The sequence below is a fragment of the Plectropomus leopardus genome, unplaced genomic scaffold (assembly GCF_008729295.1).
Source record: "Plectropomus leopardus isolate mb unplaced genomic scaffold, YSFRI_Pleo_2.0 unplaced_scaffold57, whole genome shotgun sequence".
Lineage (NCBI taxonomy): Eukaryota > Metazoa > Chordata > Actinopteri > Perciformes > Serranidae > Plectropomus > Plectropomus leopardus.
The window spans coordinates 43,416-61,397 of NW_024662630.1; the positions used below are offsets into that span (position 1 = coordinate 43,416).

Sequence of the window (17,982 nt, forward strand, 5' to 3'; positions counted from 1 at the left end):
TGACTGCAAAAACAGCTGATTTCTTATTCTTGTAGGCTGCCAACATTTGAAGTTTTAATAATCTGTCTAAAGAAAAGTCAATAGTGGGCAAAATTGCCAAACAAAATATCGCGATACTATGCTGTATTGATTGTTTTCCCCTCCTCCGCGTCAACACGCTGTTTGTGATGACTCCCTGAATGATTGAGAAAGCCCTTTAAAAAGAGATTTTTGTATGATTAAACAAACTATGTCGCCTACATTAAGTCCAAAGGTAAATAGTGGGTTACCTCAGCTTCAGACGGGTTGTAAAACCTAAAAAAAAACATGGCATCATGCAGTCAAACTAGCTAAAAGCTAGCTTGCATTTGAGTGGCACAATCAATAAAACCCGTGTGTCAAAAACGTCAGGAGTCTCAGCACAAATCAACATACAAACACAATCCTAACGTGCTTTAAAAGTTACACGAGACAAAACTTTGTGCATTGTTAAAGACATTTTAACTTTTCTCGGACTTACCTGTCCTGAAGCACGTCCTGCAGCTAAAGACGTCTTCCTCCTCTGGAGACTTTGATGCCTCCTCCGGAGAAACTCGCCAAGGGTGGCACGGGAGTGATGAAAGGTGGGACAGGTGAGGCAGCGGCACCACACCTGAACCTTTCTGATGCCCATGATGAGAAATGTGTGCTGGTATGTGGCGCCGCCGTGTGGTTTTACCGCCAGGAAACAACATTAACCGGAGGCGGAAACAGAGACGGACGTACAGTAGCAGCAGAGGCTAGCAACCAGTACAGCCTACTGTGCCGAAGTCAAGGGAGGTTTTTCCACAATTATTTTAACACTGAGAGGAAATTTTCTGTTTGACAAGATATTGATGTCATTTTGTGGAACCCAAAACGGCGGGTGAGTGTGTGAAAATTGGCTGTTTTGCATCTTTATAGTGGTTTTTAAGCTAGAAGCCTTCTGTTAGCCGGCTAGCTAACTCCCGTTAGCTAGTTTATGCAATCATGGCGGAGTGTTATCGAGCTGCTCCGTGTTGTTATTACATGTAATAAGCTAACAGTATAAGATATTTAAAAAAAAACTGTGGCCTAACATTGTGTGGACGTTACACGAATTATCACAATATACTAAAACCATATGATAAAAACGTAAAAGTCCCAGCATTACTTCTTGCTCAATACCTAAAACACCAACAATAAGTGTTAATGCCAATAAAACCAAAAGTTTACTTCAGTTCTCCTTTATTGCACTTATTCGTGATATATTTATCTTTTATGTTTTTTTTTCGGTTGTCCCAGCCGCCGCAGTAAATGGGACCAGCCCGGCCCGGGCAATGGCTCCGGTGGGATGGGGGAGGCTGAGGCTGCACCCACCGGGGCTCTGGATGCTGCAGCTGCCGTGGCTGCGAAGATCAATGCTATGTTGGTCGCTAAAGGCAAACTCAAACCCTCGCAGATAGGCACCCCGGGACCTCCTGACAAGGTAATAAGGAGCGTATTAAATGCATGGTTAGTCTCTAATGAAGTCATCGTTTTGAACTCCATTAGCTCTGATGCAGGACCATCATAGTATTTTAGTAGAGGCGGGTAATATGTCGATATATACTGTACTGTGATCCATTTAACATCTCAGGATGTATTATGTCTGTGTTGTAAAACAATCTTGATCCAGATTGCCACACCTTCTCGATCTTTGTATTGAAATCAATACAATAAAAATCCACATGATGTAACACATTTGATCATTTTCTGATATGTGACATTAGTGCAATTGTTGAAACCTGTATGTTTCAACAGTATCATTAAAGCATAAGGCACAGTTTTACATTTTACAAACTTGACACACTCAGCACATTATCCATATTATAATTTAAATATTCACATAGTAATGTTAATAGCCGATTACCGTATTTATTACATTTATATTTTACACTTACATACGCAGCATATTTACATACTTTATTATAAATATTTACATACTGTGTTAATTGTTTACTTTGACTGTATTAATATTTTCTGTTTTTCATATTCCTGCTTGCTATAATTCTGTTTGCTGGCATCAGAGCAACTGTAACAAACAACAGTTTCTCCCTGGGATCAATAAAGTGGTTCTGATTCTGAACTGCTTAGTTAGCAAATGCCAAATGCTGGTAAAATATACAAGTAGCTGCTAGATTTTCTACACTCACCAGCCAAAAACAAAAAGGTAATCTGTTGAGTGGCAGGTGGAGTTTGAAATGCACCAGCCACAGTGGCAGGTGAACAAAAATGTTATTTTCCAGCAACACTTCAAGCATTTCTGATAACAGCCTGGGAGAAATTTGACTGCATCATTTATTGTGATTAAAAAGTATTTCTCCACAGTAATGCTGATAGTAAGGATGGTGCAGTATCTCCCACTCTCTTAAGATTAAATATTTACAAGAGTCAGCACTATTTTGTTGCACACAAAGCTATTTGTTGCAGGTTCTTTGTGTCTATAAGCACAAATAATATGCAGGACAAAATGCAAAAGGTGTACTTCTGTCACATATTACAGTAAATTTACCACAAGCTTTGACATTTTCACATGTATGTCCCTTCTCTGTGCACCTTGGTAGTAGGTGAAGTTGTGCCAGAAACCCTAACCCTGCTTCAATGAGTTTTTTTCATGTTTCTTTAACAGAATCACCATTTATATTATGAAAAATGAAACCGTGTTTATCACATTGGTTTTAGTTTAGTCTCTTGCCCCAGTTTAGTAACATTGGCCTCACTCATCTCTCGACTCCCCTCCTCTCTCAGGTTGTAGGTGTGAAGCCTCCAGTGTCAACAAAGGCAAAGGATGACCTGGTTGTAGCCGAGGTGGAGATCAATGACGTCCCGATCACCTGTCGGAATCTGCTGACACGTGGACAAACGCAAGATGAGGTCAGTTGCAATACAGACAATCATACCTCATAAAATAAAGGTTATCAAAAGCTTCGTGGAGGACTCACTGACGTGCACTCTGCCTTGTTTGGTTTGTCTGCAGATCAGTAAAGTGAGCGGTGCTGCGGTTTCAACCAGAGGCCGCTACATGACGGCAGAGGAGAAGGGCAAAGCGTTACCAGGGTGACCTCTCTCGCCTCTGATTTCAGATACTGATCATAAGTCATTGCTGCTTTTATTAGTTTAAATTAAACAATTATTCTGCTCTTTGCACACAGGGATCGGCCTCTATATCTGCACGTCCAAGGACAATCTAGAGAGCTCGTCGACAGTCAGTATCTTTTATTCTAAGTAAGTCATGATTGTATTTCTTTATATATTTTGTGATTAGACTGATGGTTTCTTTCCCTCCTTCTCCAGGGGCAGTTAATAGAATCAAGGAGATCATAACTAACGGTGTGGTGAAGGCTGCGACTGCCTCATCAACTTCTTCACCCTTCACCCCGAGTGGAGCTTCAGTCACAGTTTACCAACAGCACAACCCCCCTCCTCCCTCTCTGCCCCCCATCACACACCACAAACCACATTTTCAGTCCGGGGTAGGACTCTTTACTTTCCTCTTTTACGTCTCATGAAATATGATACTAACATGTAGTGTTTTCACAATACTGAAATTTTAAACTTAAAATACCTTGAAAAGTTAAGAAATTTGATACCATTTCAAGTACCATTTGGAAACTTTGAGATTGAGGACATGCAAGTTTGTATAAAAAGATAAATATAACAAGGCTGTAACATGAAAATGGCAACTTTTTTTGGTTAGTGGCAGAGAACAACACAAAGACTGTAGGGAACATTAATATTAAGAAAGAGTGAGTGCAGTTAGTACAGGTTCATAGATACTGCGGAAAATGAATAATGAAATTGTTTCTCATGATCAGAATCAATATGCATTGATTAACTGAACACGAATACCATTAAAAGCTTATTTTACACTTTGTGCGGATGTTTGTATTAACTTCTTTGTCTGTCTCCTCTCAGATGCATTATGTTCAAGATAAAATCTTTGTGGGACTAGAGCACGCTATCCCGGGGTTTGTGGTCAAAGAGCGGGTCGAGGGCCCCGGCTGTTCGTACCTGCAGCACATTCAGGCGGAGACGGGGGCCAAAGTCTTCCTGCGAGGAAAAGGGTCAGGCTGTTTAGAGCCCGCCTCTGGGCGAGAGGCCTTTGAACCCATGTACATCTACATCAGGTGGGTGCTGTCCTGTAAATTAAGAAAGATTAAGAAGTTATGGTGCATCTCAGACATGTTTCCTGCTTGTGCAAAAATATAACCTAGCCACAGAGTTTTCTTCTGCAGCGTTGTGTGCTCAGTAAAACTAAATGTAGTCTGTTTTATCTGCAGTCATCCTAAACCAGAAGGACTCGCAGCGGCAAAAACCTTGTGTGAAAACCTGCTACAGACAGTGAGTAATTTCCTGTTATTGTTAAATTTCTTTTTATTTCCATTTTTATTACAATTGATATTCATTAAAAGATTATGAAACTCTAAACTACATGCGTTTTTGGAGGTCTAGCTGTCAAAACACCTGCACAGATTGAAGCAAACTCAGGGATGTACATCAACTTTGGTACAATATATCCTTAGCCAAAAATGGTCTATCATTTATTATCAATAATATCGCTACCAGACACGTCTGAAATTTGAAACCATGCAACTCTCTCAAACACATTGCTAACCGACTCTGGCAAACAAAGCTAAAAGTGAGTATCAAAAATAAGCGGAAAAAAATGCACTTCCTTGTGGTCAGAATGGCATCAGTGGTGTGAGCTTTTACAGATGTGCCACTGAGATAAAAAATATCAGCACACATTAAATAAAAAAACTGTATGTATTCTCTACACTACAAATTTAGACCACGTTTGACTGAAATTATCTTCATACAGCTTCCTTAAAAAAATACACCAAAAAGGTAGAAACTGAAAAGTATTTGCTTCCACAAGGATGAATGCTCTTAAATAATTTGTATTGAAATTGGAACTAATCTGTACCAAAATATCAATACTGCTGATACTTGGCATTTTGCCAAATATCTGTGTTTTATTTTAATGATAGTCGATTAAATTAATTAATTAAAAAGTGCAAAGAAAGTGTCAGCATGGGAGGAACTTTTACGTCATAAAACCTCAGGGAGCAATTTTAAATAATTATTTTTTTATTTTAATTTTCACTTGACTTTACAAAAAAAAGTTGCCAGGAACTTGCTGTATATGACGTTGAAAGTCTCAGTTTTTATTAAACAGTGGCTAAAGGCATTGAAATAAAGTTTTGTGTTGGAGGTTGTCATATTACACATTGTAAATATTGACAGAAAGACTTTCATTTTTATTGTAAATGCATATCGGTTCCAAATATCGGGTATCAGTCTTATAAACTAGTAAGAATTTGTATCAGCCCTGAAAAACCAATATCGGTCGACCCCTTTTGCAACCCCTACTTATTAGTTCTAATTATTATATAGCAGGTTTATACAACATTCTCTCCCATAACGCAGTGACATGTTACACTTTTGTTTTTACTGTTGTCTTAATATGATTAATGTGCAATTGTACATTTTCTTATTTCAGTTTCTTAAAGTACAAACAAGCCTTGCTCACAGTGTTTCTTTTTGTCCAGGTCCATGCAGAGTATTCTCGCTTCCTCAATCAAATGAGCTCTATGATGCCAACACAACAAGGTACCGTACAGCCGCCTGTCCCTCTGTGGTTCAGATTCATCGCTTGATTTGGCAAAACACAGCTGTTTGAATAGAGATGTATTTGAAGTCATTGGAAAAGCCTGACCTGATCCCTTTGTCTCCCTCCTCCAGGCTTTGCACAGCCCCCAATGGTGAACGGGATGCCTCCGCAGCCTTCTTACTACCCTCCTGCAGGATACCAGCCAGGCTACGCCATGCCTGTACCACCACCTCAGCCACAACCCGTCTCTCTACCTTACACTGTCCCACCTCCTATACACCCAGCAGCACCTACAGGAGTGCCTCCTCAGTATTCTCTCCCCCCTGTCCCTGTCCCTGTCCCTACCCCTGTCCCTGCTCCTGCTCCTGCCCACACCCTCGCTCCAGCTCCAGCTCCGGTGCCAGCCCCAGCACCGGCTCCTGCCCCTGTTCCTGCTCCTGCTTCGGGCACTATGCCACCACAGGTAGGACCGAGCCATCAAAACCACACTCTTAAAGAATGCAAAGTACTTACTCAAAATATGTTTTCCTTCTCTGCAGACTCTTCCCCCTGTACCTTTTCCTCCATCAGCTTCAGCGCCGCCCAAAGCGCCACTTCCTGCTGCTCCAGCCAACCCGCCGCAGAAGAGACGCTTCACGGAGGAGGTCCCAGACGAGAGGAACAGCGGTCTGCTTGGATACCAGGTGATAAACAGATCTTCCACATTTCCAACGCCTCATAAGTCTGCTGGCTTTTATTTTTTTTAACCCTTGTGACCCGCTTGTTTATTTTTGCCTTTTTTTTTTTGTTCGTCTACACTTTTACCCGAGTGCACTGTGTGTGTCACTTAGTTTCATCAGCCAGTCATATTCAGTCCTTGTCATTATCTGCTCTGTTACTTCACTGTCTGTGATTTATCCACCATTTCATCCTTCCTCTCTTCAAATGCTCAGCGTACATTGGTTTAGATGGCATGGCGTGCTGTTTCCTGTTGTTCACTTGCCTGTGTCTTTCTTCTGGTAATAAGGAGTTTGAGTAAAAGGTATTATTAATACTGATAAGCTTTAAGCATCTTTCATAGTGTCTGGGAAAAAGTTAAGAGTAATCAGACTTGTGGTAAGCTATTCACAAATACAGATTTTTTTATTGTTCTACTTATTATTTTATTAGCCATATTAGCATGTCAGGACAGGGTTTAGTAGAGGATGTCTGCTAATCGCGCCTGTGTGTTTTTCTGCTCATAGCATGGACCCATTCATATGACTAATTTAGGTGCAGGCTTCCCCGTGGGCAACCCAGAGAGTACAGGACCCCCACCACAGAGTTCCTCCGGCCCACCGAGTGAGAGGGACAGGTAATCCAGAGTTGTATTATTAAAGACTGAATATCTTTATTGTCATTGTACATTTTATTAAAGGGGACCTGTTTTGCTCATTTTCAGGATCATATTTGTATTTTTGGGTTTTGGACTGTCGCTAACTCTGGTTGATGCTGTATTTACCATGAGTTTTTCAAAGCATAGTTGTCAAACACGGCTTTTAAAAATAATTGAAATGTAGAACGGCACTGCTAACGCTCAGTAATTTCACTGCAGTTTATCACAAAACTGATAACCTTTTCATTTCTTATCTAAAATTCTCCATTTTGGCACTTTTCTCTTAAAGCCCCCCCTCTTGAAAAAGCCCAGTTAGCTCTGCCTGGTCACTTTTTACTGGTCTTCCGCATCTTTCAGCAGGAAAAAAACTGTAATGAAGTTTAGCAGCACTTTTTTCACCATAAAAAAATCACCTGTAAAATCTTAGTAACACAGCTGAACACAGTCAGCAGGAATACGATCCAAAATTGGGAGAAATTACCAACATCAGGGACCAAGATCACGTGTTTCCCGAGAGTATAGCGGCACTTTTGCCTGTTAAAAATTTCAACAGGAATATGATCAGTAATCGGGAGAAAAAACAATATGGGAAAAAGCTACAGGTTTCCATGACGTTTGCATTTAGGTACTGATTGATTGTAATGTAACGCACCTGTAGCAAATGACCATATCCATAAATCTGTCAAGAGCTGAGCTCAACTTGTCACGAAAGTAGAAATATTCATACCTCATTACTTGAGACTTTGGCCACGTTAACTATGAACCTCCATCGCTGTAACTGGTGGAAAAGCAAAAGCATAAATAGGTCCCCTTTAATGAAACGTTAATCGTGTGTGAAGGCCAGCAGGCGTCGTTAACTCACCATTTCTCTTTGTGTTCTCCAGTCGGCAGCTAATGCCTCCGCCTCTGCTGCCTGTGAATGGAGTGAGACCCAAGATGGAGGAGAGAAGGGCACCGCAAGGCCCCGTGGGTAAGGGCATTATCCTGTGGACTGACAAATCCCTGCCCAAATCCAAATCCACAGTTCCTGACTGTGGACTGCACTCTTTATAAGCTCAGCCTGGATCTGTTCACAGCCTTAATGCAGAGCTGCAGCAAGTAAATGTAAATCCTCTCCCGGGCCACTAGACTGTGTCTGAATTTGTATTTACTTTAGTGACATAAAGCCAGAGCAGATGTATCGAGACACAAAGTTGGCCCAAAATGCTTGTATGTCTTTGGATTTGAATAATGAAGTTTTCATGGCAGATTAGACCAGCAGTGGACTGTAACTAAGTACATTTACTCAAGCGCTGTGCTTTAGAACAAATTTGAGGTACTCATACTTTACTTGAATATTTTCTGTTCATGCCACTTTATACTTTTACTCCACTACATTTCAGAGGGAAATATTGTACTTTCTACTTCATTACATTTATCTGACAGCTTTTGTTACTTTACAAATTAAGATTTTCACCTAAAAACCTAAAAAGGCTTCATTAAATATGTTGTTTTACCAAACAGTTTATACAAGAACATCTGAATGAGAAGATGATTTATCAATTATCTAATTGTCAGAAAATTCATTGGCAACTATTTTTTCCAAACATTTAAGTAATTTTCTTTTCTTTTTTTTCAATTTTGAGCTTTGAATTTGCTTTTGTTTTTCTGTGTTTTTTCCCCCTATTTTTTGTAAATAATTTAGAGTTGGGTTTCTTTTTTTTTTATAATTTAAGGGTGTGGAGATGTATTTTTTTCTCAACTTTTAAAAAATAATTTTCAGTTTTTTGGGTGTTTCTTTTTAATTCTCTACATTAGGTGCTTTTAATTTTTAGTATTTTAAGTATTTCTTTTCTTCTTTTGATTATACTTACTTCTGCTTAAGTGCCATTTTACTGTTACAAGTAAAAGTGCAGGACTTTAACAGAGTATTTTCACAGTGTGGTATTAGTACGTCTACTAAAGTAAAGAAACTGAATACTTCTTCCACCACTGTATTAGGCGAATACTGACCTGAATTGGGCCGTATGCTCACTGTGATTCTTGCAGGATTCTGCTGCTGTGACTAGAAAACACCACATAGTGAGGCGGAGCTATGACTCGTCTTTTTTTGTGCATGGCTCAGTCCTTTTGTAAAGATAAATCGAGTCGACCTTACCGTCCCGTTCTGATGACATCATCAGTCTGGGGTTGTCTGCAGTTGGTCTGCTTTCCTCGCTAACGAGAATCTCTCCTGTTTTTGTGTTTTTCTCTTTTTCTCTGTGTTTTTCTTCTCTTCCATGTATCTCTGGGGTGATGCTGGATTCTGATTGGGGGTGGGGCACGACTCGTCCTGTGACGCTGTCCTGCCGCTCGATCGGACGGCCCTAACACTGTCGCTCCCCACCAACCAATGGGGGCTTTCGAATGGCTGCCCCCCCCTCCTCTACTCTGCTGACAAACTATGATTTAAATCTATTAACTATTTGTTTCTCCCAAAATGTGTTTGGAATAATCAACCTGTCCTGTTTGAAACATGTTGCCGCTGTTGTTTGGTTTTGTTTTTTTTCTCTCCTTGTATTTCTCTCCCTTTCTCCCAAAATGTGCGTGCTCTCCCTCTCTTCCACCTCCCCTCTTCCTTTTTCAGATCCCCCAGTGAAGAGATTGAAAACAGGTTTGGTGGCGTACGCCGGCGACTCCTCTGACGAAGAGGAAGACCACTCAACCTCAAAAGCCTCTGGGACAGGTAACCCTGGAGCTGCACCCCCCACCTCCACCTCCTCAGGCTGGACACCGGGCTATCGCTGCCCGCCTCCGCCACCCCCTCGCCCTAAAACGCAGCCACAGCAGCAGTCTATGCCTTTTTGGATGGCACCCTAAAAACAGGAAAAAAATCCCTCAGTGCTTTGTGCCGAGTCTTACGGGATGTTCACCCAAACTGAGCCTGTCTTTTCCATCACCCTTCATCACACCGATGACTCTTAACAGCTACATGTTGGTTGCAGCGTTATTTTAGTACTTGGGTCCAAACGGACGTGCTAATGTTTTGGAAAAGTGTTTCTTTTGGTGCGCACATTATAGTTTGAAGATTTGCAGGACTGAAACTCCAAACTATTTTGTGGATGTATAGCTGGTCAGATTTCTGCCTCCAGTGTTATTTTGGAATGATTTTACGCCAGGTGAATATAAAATAATATCACAAGGCAATGATGTTGCACGTCACTGACCACTTTTCTTTCTTTTTTTTTTTTATCCCAAAGTACAGCTTTTTGTACTTTGTCACCTCCTTTCCTTTCCTTTCTCCCTGTCCAAGTCACTGACTCCGTTCTTTCCTATTCTGGTCTTTTTGTACAGATTATGTCGGACTAATATGTAGTAAACCTATTGAATTTATTTCATGCTTTTATGAAATAAATAAACTTAATTTATTGCCGTGTTTGAGCTTGTGATTTTTCATGACGTGTATTTTCCTCATTAGTCTGTTCTGCCACATTTAATCAGAAAGCAAGTCCATCACATCTGCCAATTAGCTGTCCACAGTTCTGCCTGCCAAAATAAATTCACTGCTTCAACTTGCTGCAGAATTTATAGTACAAAAATAGACCACCCATCCTCACACGAAAACCCTGGAAAAACATGTCGCCCGTGAAGGATTTGCAATGATGATAACTTTAAAACTTGGAGGAAATTTCATTTTAAGGAGAAGAACATGCAATTTTCTTTATCAGTACAGAATTACCATTATTTTAAAATCTATGTTAAAAATATTATAGACAATGTTGTATAGTATAATGTGATGTTACTTAGTTACTGTTAAAATGGACCTCTGCACAGTTTCACATCATCTCAATCCCGGTCTCTCTTGGAGGGTTTTTCTTGTTATACTGAGCGATGCGGCTCTCCATGACGGGACGGAAGTGGCGGATCAGTCCCTGCAGATAACAGTGAGAGGGATAGAGGGTGAAATGTACCTGCTAAAATATAAATTAGTGCTTGTTTGAACTTCAGTCAGTGTTTCATTAGCAGCTTCCTGTGTTGGCAGGGTCGAGAAAACACTCACCTGCACAGGCCAGGCGGCTCCGTCTCCCAGAGCACAGATGGTGTGTCCCTCTATCTGCTTGCTCAGCTCCCAGATCATGTCGATCTCTGAAGCTGCCGCTTCTCCTTTAACAAACCTCCACATGATCTTATCCATCCAGTCGACTCCTGAGGGAGGAGACAAAGAAAACGGGATGATTAATATAAAAGTACTCAAAAAGAGATCAGAGCAACCTAAACTTTGAACAATGTTTCGACCAAACACAGGTCTTCCTCTGACAAATATCCACATGAAGAGAATTCATCAGTACTTTACTCTTTACTCTTTAGGTTTTAGGGTTATGTTTAAGTTTTGTTTTTTGCACAATTGTCAGTGTGTAATTAGCTGAATCAGTCGATTGACAAAAAATGATTGCCAACAATATTGATAAACATTTAAGCCTTCTCTTTTAAATAACTGAGTTTTGGAGGTAGTTTTGGTTTTACTTACTTTACTTACTGTTTTCTTCTATTTATTTTTATTTTTAATTTTTTTTTAATTAAAAAAATCATTTGAATTAATCATCTTTTTTTTTTCAATGTTCCTAATAATTCTGAACTTTGACGTTTTTTTTTAGGTTTCCTTTTTCTAAAAGAAATTTGAGTTATTTGGTTGTTTTTTTTTTTTTTTTTAAAATAGTAACGTTGAATATCGTGTTAAATACAGTGTGCGGTTTCTTACCCTCCCTGCATGGGGTGCACTGGCCGCAGCTCTCATGTTTGTAGAACTCAACCAGACGAGCGATGGCTCGGATCACATCAGTCTAAAGTAAAAGTACAATTCTCAGATTATCATTCCAAAGTAAAATCACTGAAGGTGCTGTGTATTTTTTTTATTAGTACATTATTCACAAATCTGTTTACCGATTTATCCATGACTATGATGGCAGCGGTTCCCAGTGCCGTCTCTGCACGGACCAGGTCGTCAAAATCCATCAAGACATCATCACACACGTGCCGAGGGATGATGGGAGTGGAGGACCCCCCTGGGATTATTCCTAATAGATTGTCCCAGCCGCCCCTCACTCCCCCTGCACCAATCACACAAGAGGAGAGAGGAAGTCATGTCAGCATCTCGTACAGTAAACCAACATCAACACAGAGGGGAGCTGTACACACACACACCTGCGTGTCTCTCTATTAGCTCCCTCAGAGGAATAGACATCTCTTCCTCCACCGTACACGGCGTGTTCACGTGACCGGAGATGTTGAACAGCTTTGTCCCAGAGTTCCTCTCCCTCCCAAAGCTGGCGAACCAAGCTCCACCTCGACGACAGATCGCTGGTGCCACAGCAACCGTCTCCACGTTGGAAACTGTCGTCGGGCATCCAAACACCCCTGAAAGGAGAGAGATGATGTAGTGAATAATAACTTAAGGGCTGTGATTACCATATAGCTTTCTTTAGCTGTTTCCTAAACCACAATTAACTCCAGCAGGAAACTAGTGATGGGCAAAAATGGACAAATTAATCTTTTTGAACAACTCGTTTGTCTCTGATATGTAGGCCTACTAGGTCAGCCTGTCAAACGTCCAAGTTCTCATGAAACTCCGACTCTTCCCTCTCACTATAATCGCAGGGAACACCTCATACTGCCTGATTTGGCGAGTGGAAAAGGAAGCAATTATGTCAGACTCGAGGTAAAACCTCTCAGCCAGACTGTATATAATGCAGGGGTCGACCGATATTGGTTTTTCAGGGCCGATACCAATACCAATTATACATAGTTAATGAGAACGATAACCAAAATGCATTTACAATAAAAAAAAAAAATTTTTCTGTCAATATAAAACACAAAACTTTCTTCAAATGTCTTTAGCAAATATTGAATCAAAACTGAAACGTTCAACATCATACAGAGAAAGTTTCCAACTTTTTTTTCCTGAATTAAGTCAAATGAAAATTGAAATAAAAAATAAATAAATAAAGATGGCTCCTTGAGGTTTTACAAAGTAAAAGTTCCACTCCGGCCGAACTGCCTCCTCCCAGTTTGGCGCTTCACTAACTTTAAAGGGGATAAATTCATTCAATCGTGGGGCCCCTCTAGACTTTCCAAATATTATCAGACCAAATGGATCAATCCCGATGGTGAAGCTTATCATGATATGGAGGTTGTGGCGCTCAAATATCCAACATGTAGCTGTATCCACTAATTTACAGACATCTCATTTGCCATGCAAGTCAATGGAAAAAAGTTTTTTTGGGCTCAATGGGACGGCACAATTCCACTGTTCAGCCACTATGAAAATTGACTTCAAAGCCCCGCCCACTTCCTGTGGGCCTGACAAATACAAGGCTGTTCAAAAGAGGCTGGGACACGCTCCTTGACCTCATGGGAGCTTTGGGTTATGACACATGCACAATGTAACTGGAACTGCGATGTCAGGTGCTGTTTGGGTGCACTATTTTCAGCTTTCTGAGGTGAGATTGGCCTGACAAAACTTTGGGTACACTCAAATTGATGGTGGCCGATATATATACACAGAGCATTTACATATAGAAAGTTGCAAGCCTTTGTTTATGGTTTCTATCACATATTTTTAATTCTATGATAGTGTACGAGCTATTTAGCCTTCTGGAAAGTGCAGACCAGATTTCACTTTGCATGTATTGTACCCCAATAATGACTTTTTTATTTTATTTTAATTTCTTTTTATCTTTATTTTTTATTTCTTTTACCTTTTTAATTTATGTTTTATTTATTTTATTTTATTTGTGGTTCTATTGTTTTTGTTCTGTTGTTGTTGTTAAATGTTGTTGTTTATTTCTTTGTTTCATTTTATACTGACACATTGCATTATTTGTCCTCTTGATTTAATTTTATCCAAACTCTTCCCTACTTTCGTCTTTGCTTGTGTTCAGTAGGACTGATTGGCTTTCTATTGTTGTATTGCAGTCTATGTATTGTTTTTTAAAGCACTTTGTAAGCTCTGCTTTTAAAAGGTGCTATATAAATAAAGTTATTGTTGCTTAATTTTAAATAACTAACCCAATAATCTGACATAATTTAAGGCTGTTATTTCTCCTCTGGACAGTAAACATAATGTGGGAGGCTGTGAAGCTTTGACCTTACCGATGTCTGCAGGGAACGGTGGTTTGAGCCTGGGTTTCCCCTGTTTGCCCTCAAGAGACTCGATGAGGGCCGTCTCCTCACCGCAGATGTAGGCTCCAGCGCCCCGCATCACAAACACGTCAAAGTCAAACCCAGAGCCACAGGCGTTCTTCCCTATCAGCCCTGCTTTGTACGCCTCAATGATAGCCACCTGTTTGAAGAGCAGACACAAACACTTAGATGAATCACACAGCATCGATAGATTGATGATCCCATCCTTGCCTCTGTGTACCTGCAGATTTGACGACTCGTTGTAAAACTCTCCTCTGATGTAGATGTATGCAGCTCGAGCGCCCATGGCTCTCCCAGCGATCAGGCAGCCTTCTATTAGTTTATGCGGGTCGTGACGCATTATTTCACGGTCTTTACACGTCCCTGGCTCCCCTTCATCAGCATTCACCACCAGGTACTTTGGCCTGAAGACACGGGAAATAAGAAGAAAACACTCATTCACTAATCTACCTCCGGAGTCTCATTACGGGTGTGGACAGTGACGCTTAAGTGTCTCCTGTTCCTACCTGCCATCGCTGGGTTTATTCATGAAGCTCCACTTCATGCCGGTGGGGAAGCCCGCTCCTCCTCTGCCTCTGAGCCCGGAGATTTTCACCTCATTTAGGATCCAGTCTGCTCCCTTCAGTATGATCTCCTTAGTCTTGTACCAGTCTCCTCGTTTGAGTGATCCCTTGAGTCTGATAGACAAAAGTGAGAGAGACATACAAGTGAGATTCAGGTCATTGCAGACTGGGAGAAATGGTTTTGCCTTTTAGGTTTTTACCTCCAGTCATGGCGGCCATATAAGTTGGTGAATATCCGGTCTTCATCATTCAGAGGGCCAAATTTGGTCTTTTTTGGTTTCACCTGGTGACAGAGAGAATGAGGAATGAAACGAAGTAGATGTGTTTAATGCCTTAAGTGGATGATCATGTAAAAGGCCTCACATATATTTTGTTTCGCATTCCAATACATGCACATTTTTATTCCGAGTTTGAAAATGTGCATCTTTAATTAACATGTGAATTAGTACAGGCTATTTCTGTGAATTGTTTAAATTTGGAGAATTAAAAACGCATTCTTTTAAAAATAAACTGTTACAATTTCAACATTGCAAAAAAATTTAAAAACACTTTGTGACAACATCACAGTTACCAAACATACCTAGTAAAACAAAATTCTGAAAAATCAAATTAATTTAATTAATTGTGGGACTCACATTTGGTAATACGCCAACACTTTACAGTACGTGAAATGTGGAAATAACTGGTATATTCTGCAACTTCATAAAAATATTATATAATATTTAAGTCCAGCAAACATTTAAATACATTATCATCAGATATACCTCTTTTATAATCTGTGATCATATATAACAATATGTTACAAAAAAGAATTATCAAAAATAATTATGCCCCAAAACAAATGAATCCAAAATTGCTAATTAAAAATAGTTTTGTAGTTCTGCTGGATAATCTACTTATGTGACCCAAAAACTCGTACTGGAACTACTTGTTCCAAACACTTGCATGGCTGTCTGAAAGTAGGATTGTAGGCCAGTGTGCTGAGTTTCACAGTATATTGCAGCATGTATATTACAGTCTGTGTGTTGCAGCATGTATACTGTAGTGTTTGTGTTTGTTTGTTTGTTTGTTTGTTTGTGTGTGTGTGTGTGTGTGCGTGCAGGCCTACCTGCGGCTGTGCTGCAGTGCTGTAGGTCAGACGTGGAGCGACCTGCCGCGCCACCGCGCTCCACAGCATCCGGTGAGGCAGCATCCTGCACGAGACAAAGACCTTCTCCAACTCTCTTCAAACTGTTTGACGGCTCAAAGTTTGTCCTCCCAGAGCTTCTGTTTGACTTCTCATTCAAGCAAATCGATTTCTGAAACCTCCGCTGTCACAGGAGCCGCAGAGAGGGGCCTGCTGGTTCAGCTAATTAAACTAAGAGGATTAACCGACTACGTCACATCCTTTCCCAGCTGCCTCTGCGGCGCCCTACAGGTGCCTGATCTTTCCAGGTGCGTGCGCGTGCACACGCGAACTGACAGTTAATTGAGTATCAGGGTTAAAAACGGATCGATAATGTCTATAAACAGCCATTGAGTGAAGGCACAGGTGTTGCTGATAACATTAAGGATGGATCTTTTGCACTCAGGTGTCCCAGTAAACCATGTCAGTGTGACAGTAAGTCAGCATATGCAGTACTGACATCCTGAAACTGAATCAATTAATTTAAACGTAGCCAGTTATTTTGTTAATTGACTCACCTGTGCTTTTCTACTGTGGTGTGTAAAAATGTATGCCAAGAAAAAGACCTTTTCACTCAAGCCCTTTCTACACATATACAGATATATATTTTTCTCTTTTGGCGTTTCGTTTAAACACAAACAGCTTTGTGTCACCAAAATTTCAATTAAAAAAAAAAAGCCCTCCAAAGCCTCATTCCCACTGCAAAAAAAGGGAACACCTGGCATTTTAATGCAATCACAATGTGTTTGACACTGAGGTCAAACAACTCTGCAGTAGGCAAAGGTTTTTATCAGTTCTGGCCCCAATCGGCTTTGATGGGAACATAATACCAAGGTAAATGAAGTAATTCCGGTTTCTTAACTGACATGCAATGATGTGCAATCACTAATTAGGCTATCATCCGTCTCCTCCTAAACACAAAAAGCTGATGGGTAGGCAGACTCCTGTGCTCCAGTGGTGTATTCACTTGCAGTGGGAATGAAACCAATCACCTACATTTAGCAGGTTTACCCGTGTTTGCAAAACCCACATGCACACGCTAATTTTGGTGGGAAAGGAGTAAAAGATTCACATTTATCAAAACTTTGGCTGTGCTTTATCTGTGTGTGGCATCATTTCAATTTGCGCAGTCCAATAGTTACTTAAATGAGCATACTCTAAAAACAACAACAATGGCAGGCTACCACTTTTTCTAAGATTTGGTTAGCACTTCCTGGTCTAATGACTAAGTAAAGTTAATCGCTGCGCCAAAGAGGTATCCCAAGAGGCTGAAAAATGAAGTGCAGAGGACTGGAGTTTCTTGAATGGCAACTTGCGGCCGGCTCAAAAAGCAAGTCTTTCTCTATGAGACTCAGATTCAGCCGTTTGCTCATTCACAGCTCCACTGTCTTGTCCAAATATAACCTCTTTTGGCTCCAGAAAAACTAATGATGACAGCCAAAATGCTGAACGCCAAGCTTCAAAACGGGAGTTCACACACCCATGGGTGACGTCACAGTGGCTTCATCTATTTTTTATACACTCGATGACTTCACCACTTCATGGACTAACAGAGGCATCTACTACACCCAATGTTTTCGCTTCATCTCTGGTTTTATATTCTGCCACATTTGATGGTTTTGGATCAGGCCCAGTCAAACCAGCAGATGGTGGGACACTTTCCAGAGTGGGATTGTTGTCGATGAGAAATGACAGAAAACTTCAGCATGTCCAGAATTTCACTCCTATCGTTGAGTGAGCTCCTTCAACCTTAGATTGAAGGTGAATCCATGCTGATTAGATCTGTAGGTGTTTTGAAAAAGACAACGTTAATCTTTCCCGCCTTTGTGACGAGGTAGATTGCTGGAGACAACTAACGCTGGCGTGCGGTTGGAGTCATTTTTGCATGCTAGTGTGAGTAGAGGTGTTTTGTAAGACAAAGGTCATGTGGTGCAATTATTTTTTATTGGGGGGGGGGGGGGGGTTATTTGTTTAAAAACATAAACTTGTACATGTAGACAGGGCAGAAATCACATTTCTATTTACAGAGAAGATGACGACAAGTCATTTAATAATGTGTTTAAGATTGAGGAAGTGGCAGTAGGCAGGAAATGAGCAGTCAAAAAACTAA

General features: G+C 40.6%; 2 protein-coding genes across 3 annotated transcripts; one reads left to right on the plus strand and one right to left on the minus strand.

The window, feature by feature from the left end:
• Window positions 1-747: 747 nt before the first annotated feature.
• Window positions 748-10,380, plus strand: LOC121939704 (KH homology domain-containing protein 4-like). Of its 2 annotated transcripts, none has more exons than XR_006105512.1 (14): window positions 748-883; window positions 1,282-1,465; window positions 2,767-2,892; window positions 2,996-3,075; window positions 3,171-3,223; window positions 3,313-3,491; window positions 3,934-4,145; window positions 4,299-4,359; window positions 5,571-5,631; window positions 5,764-6,095; window positions 6,172-6,315; window positions 6,884-6,965; window positions 7,871-7,956; window positions 9,592-9,604. XR_006105512.1 is itself a non-coding variant. In XM_042482685.1 (14 exons), the coding sequence occupies exons 1-14, from the start codon at window positions 855-857 to the stop codon at window positions 9,822-9,824; spliced, it is 1,890 nt and encodes a 629-aa protein (XP_042338619.1). In that variant the 5' UTR covers window positions 748-854; the 3' UTR covers window positions 9,825-10,380. The 2 variants fall into 2 exon arrangements, 1 of the variants encoding a protein (XP_042338619.1); XM_042482685.1 differs by having other exon boundaries at window positions 6,856-6,965; window positions 9,592-10,380.
• Window positions 9,925-16,041, minus strand: LOC121939705 (NADH dehydrogenase [ubiquinone] flavoprotein 1, mitochondrial-like). Its single transcript, XM_042482686.1, has 10 exons — window positions 15,816-16,041; window positions 14,908-14,990; window positions 14,651-14,821; window positions 14,365-14,548; window positions 14,094-14,283; window positions 12,147-12,359; window positions 11,886-12,052; window positions 11,704-11,785; window positions 11,005-11,150; window positions 9,925-10,876 (listed from the first exon to the last, which is right to left on the minus strand). The coding sequence occupies exons 1-10, from the start codon at window positions 15,897-15,899 to the stop codon at window positions 10,781-10,783; spliced, it is 1,416 nt and encodes a 471-aa protein (XP_042338620.1). The 5' UTR covers window positions 15,900-16,041; the 3' UTR covers window positions 9,925-10,780.
• Between the last annotated feature and the right edge of the window lie 1,941 nt (window positions 16,042-17,982).

Bases quoted from the DNA above. Each gene is read 5' to 3' on its own strand.
- LOC121939704 (XM_042482685.1), top strand. From the start codon at position 855: ATGTCATTTTGTGGAACCCAAAACGGCGG. The intron at 884-1,281 runs GTGAGTGTGTGA...CGGTTGTCCCAG, and splicing joins TGTGGAACCCAAAACGGCGG to CCGCCGCAGTAAATGGGACC. The intron at 3,076-3,170 runs GTGACCTCTCTC...CTTTGCACACAG, and splicing joins AAGGGCAAAGCGTTACCAGG to GGATCGGCCTCTATATCTGC.
- LOC121939705 (XM_042482686.1), bottom strand. From the start codon at position 15,899: ATGCTGCCTCACCGGATGCTGTGGAGCGCGGTGGCGCGGCAGGTCGCT. The intron at 14,549-14,650 runs GTAGGAACAGGA...CCGTGTCTTCAG, and splicing joins AATAAACCCAGCGATGGCAG to GCCAAAGTACCTGGTGGTGA. The intron at 11,786-11,885 runs GTAAACAGATTT...CTTTTACTTTAG, and splicing joins TCATAGTCATGGATAAATCG to ACTGATGTGATCCGAGCCAT.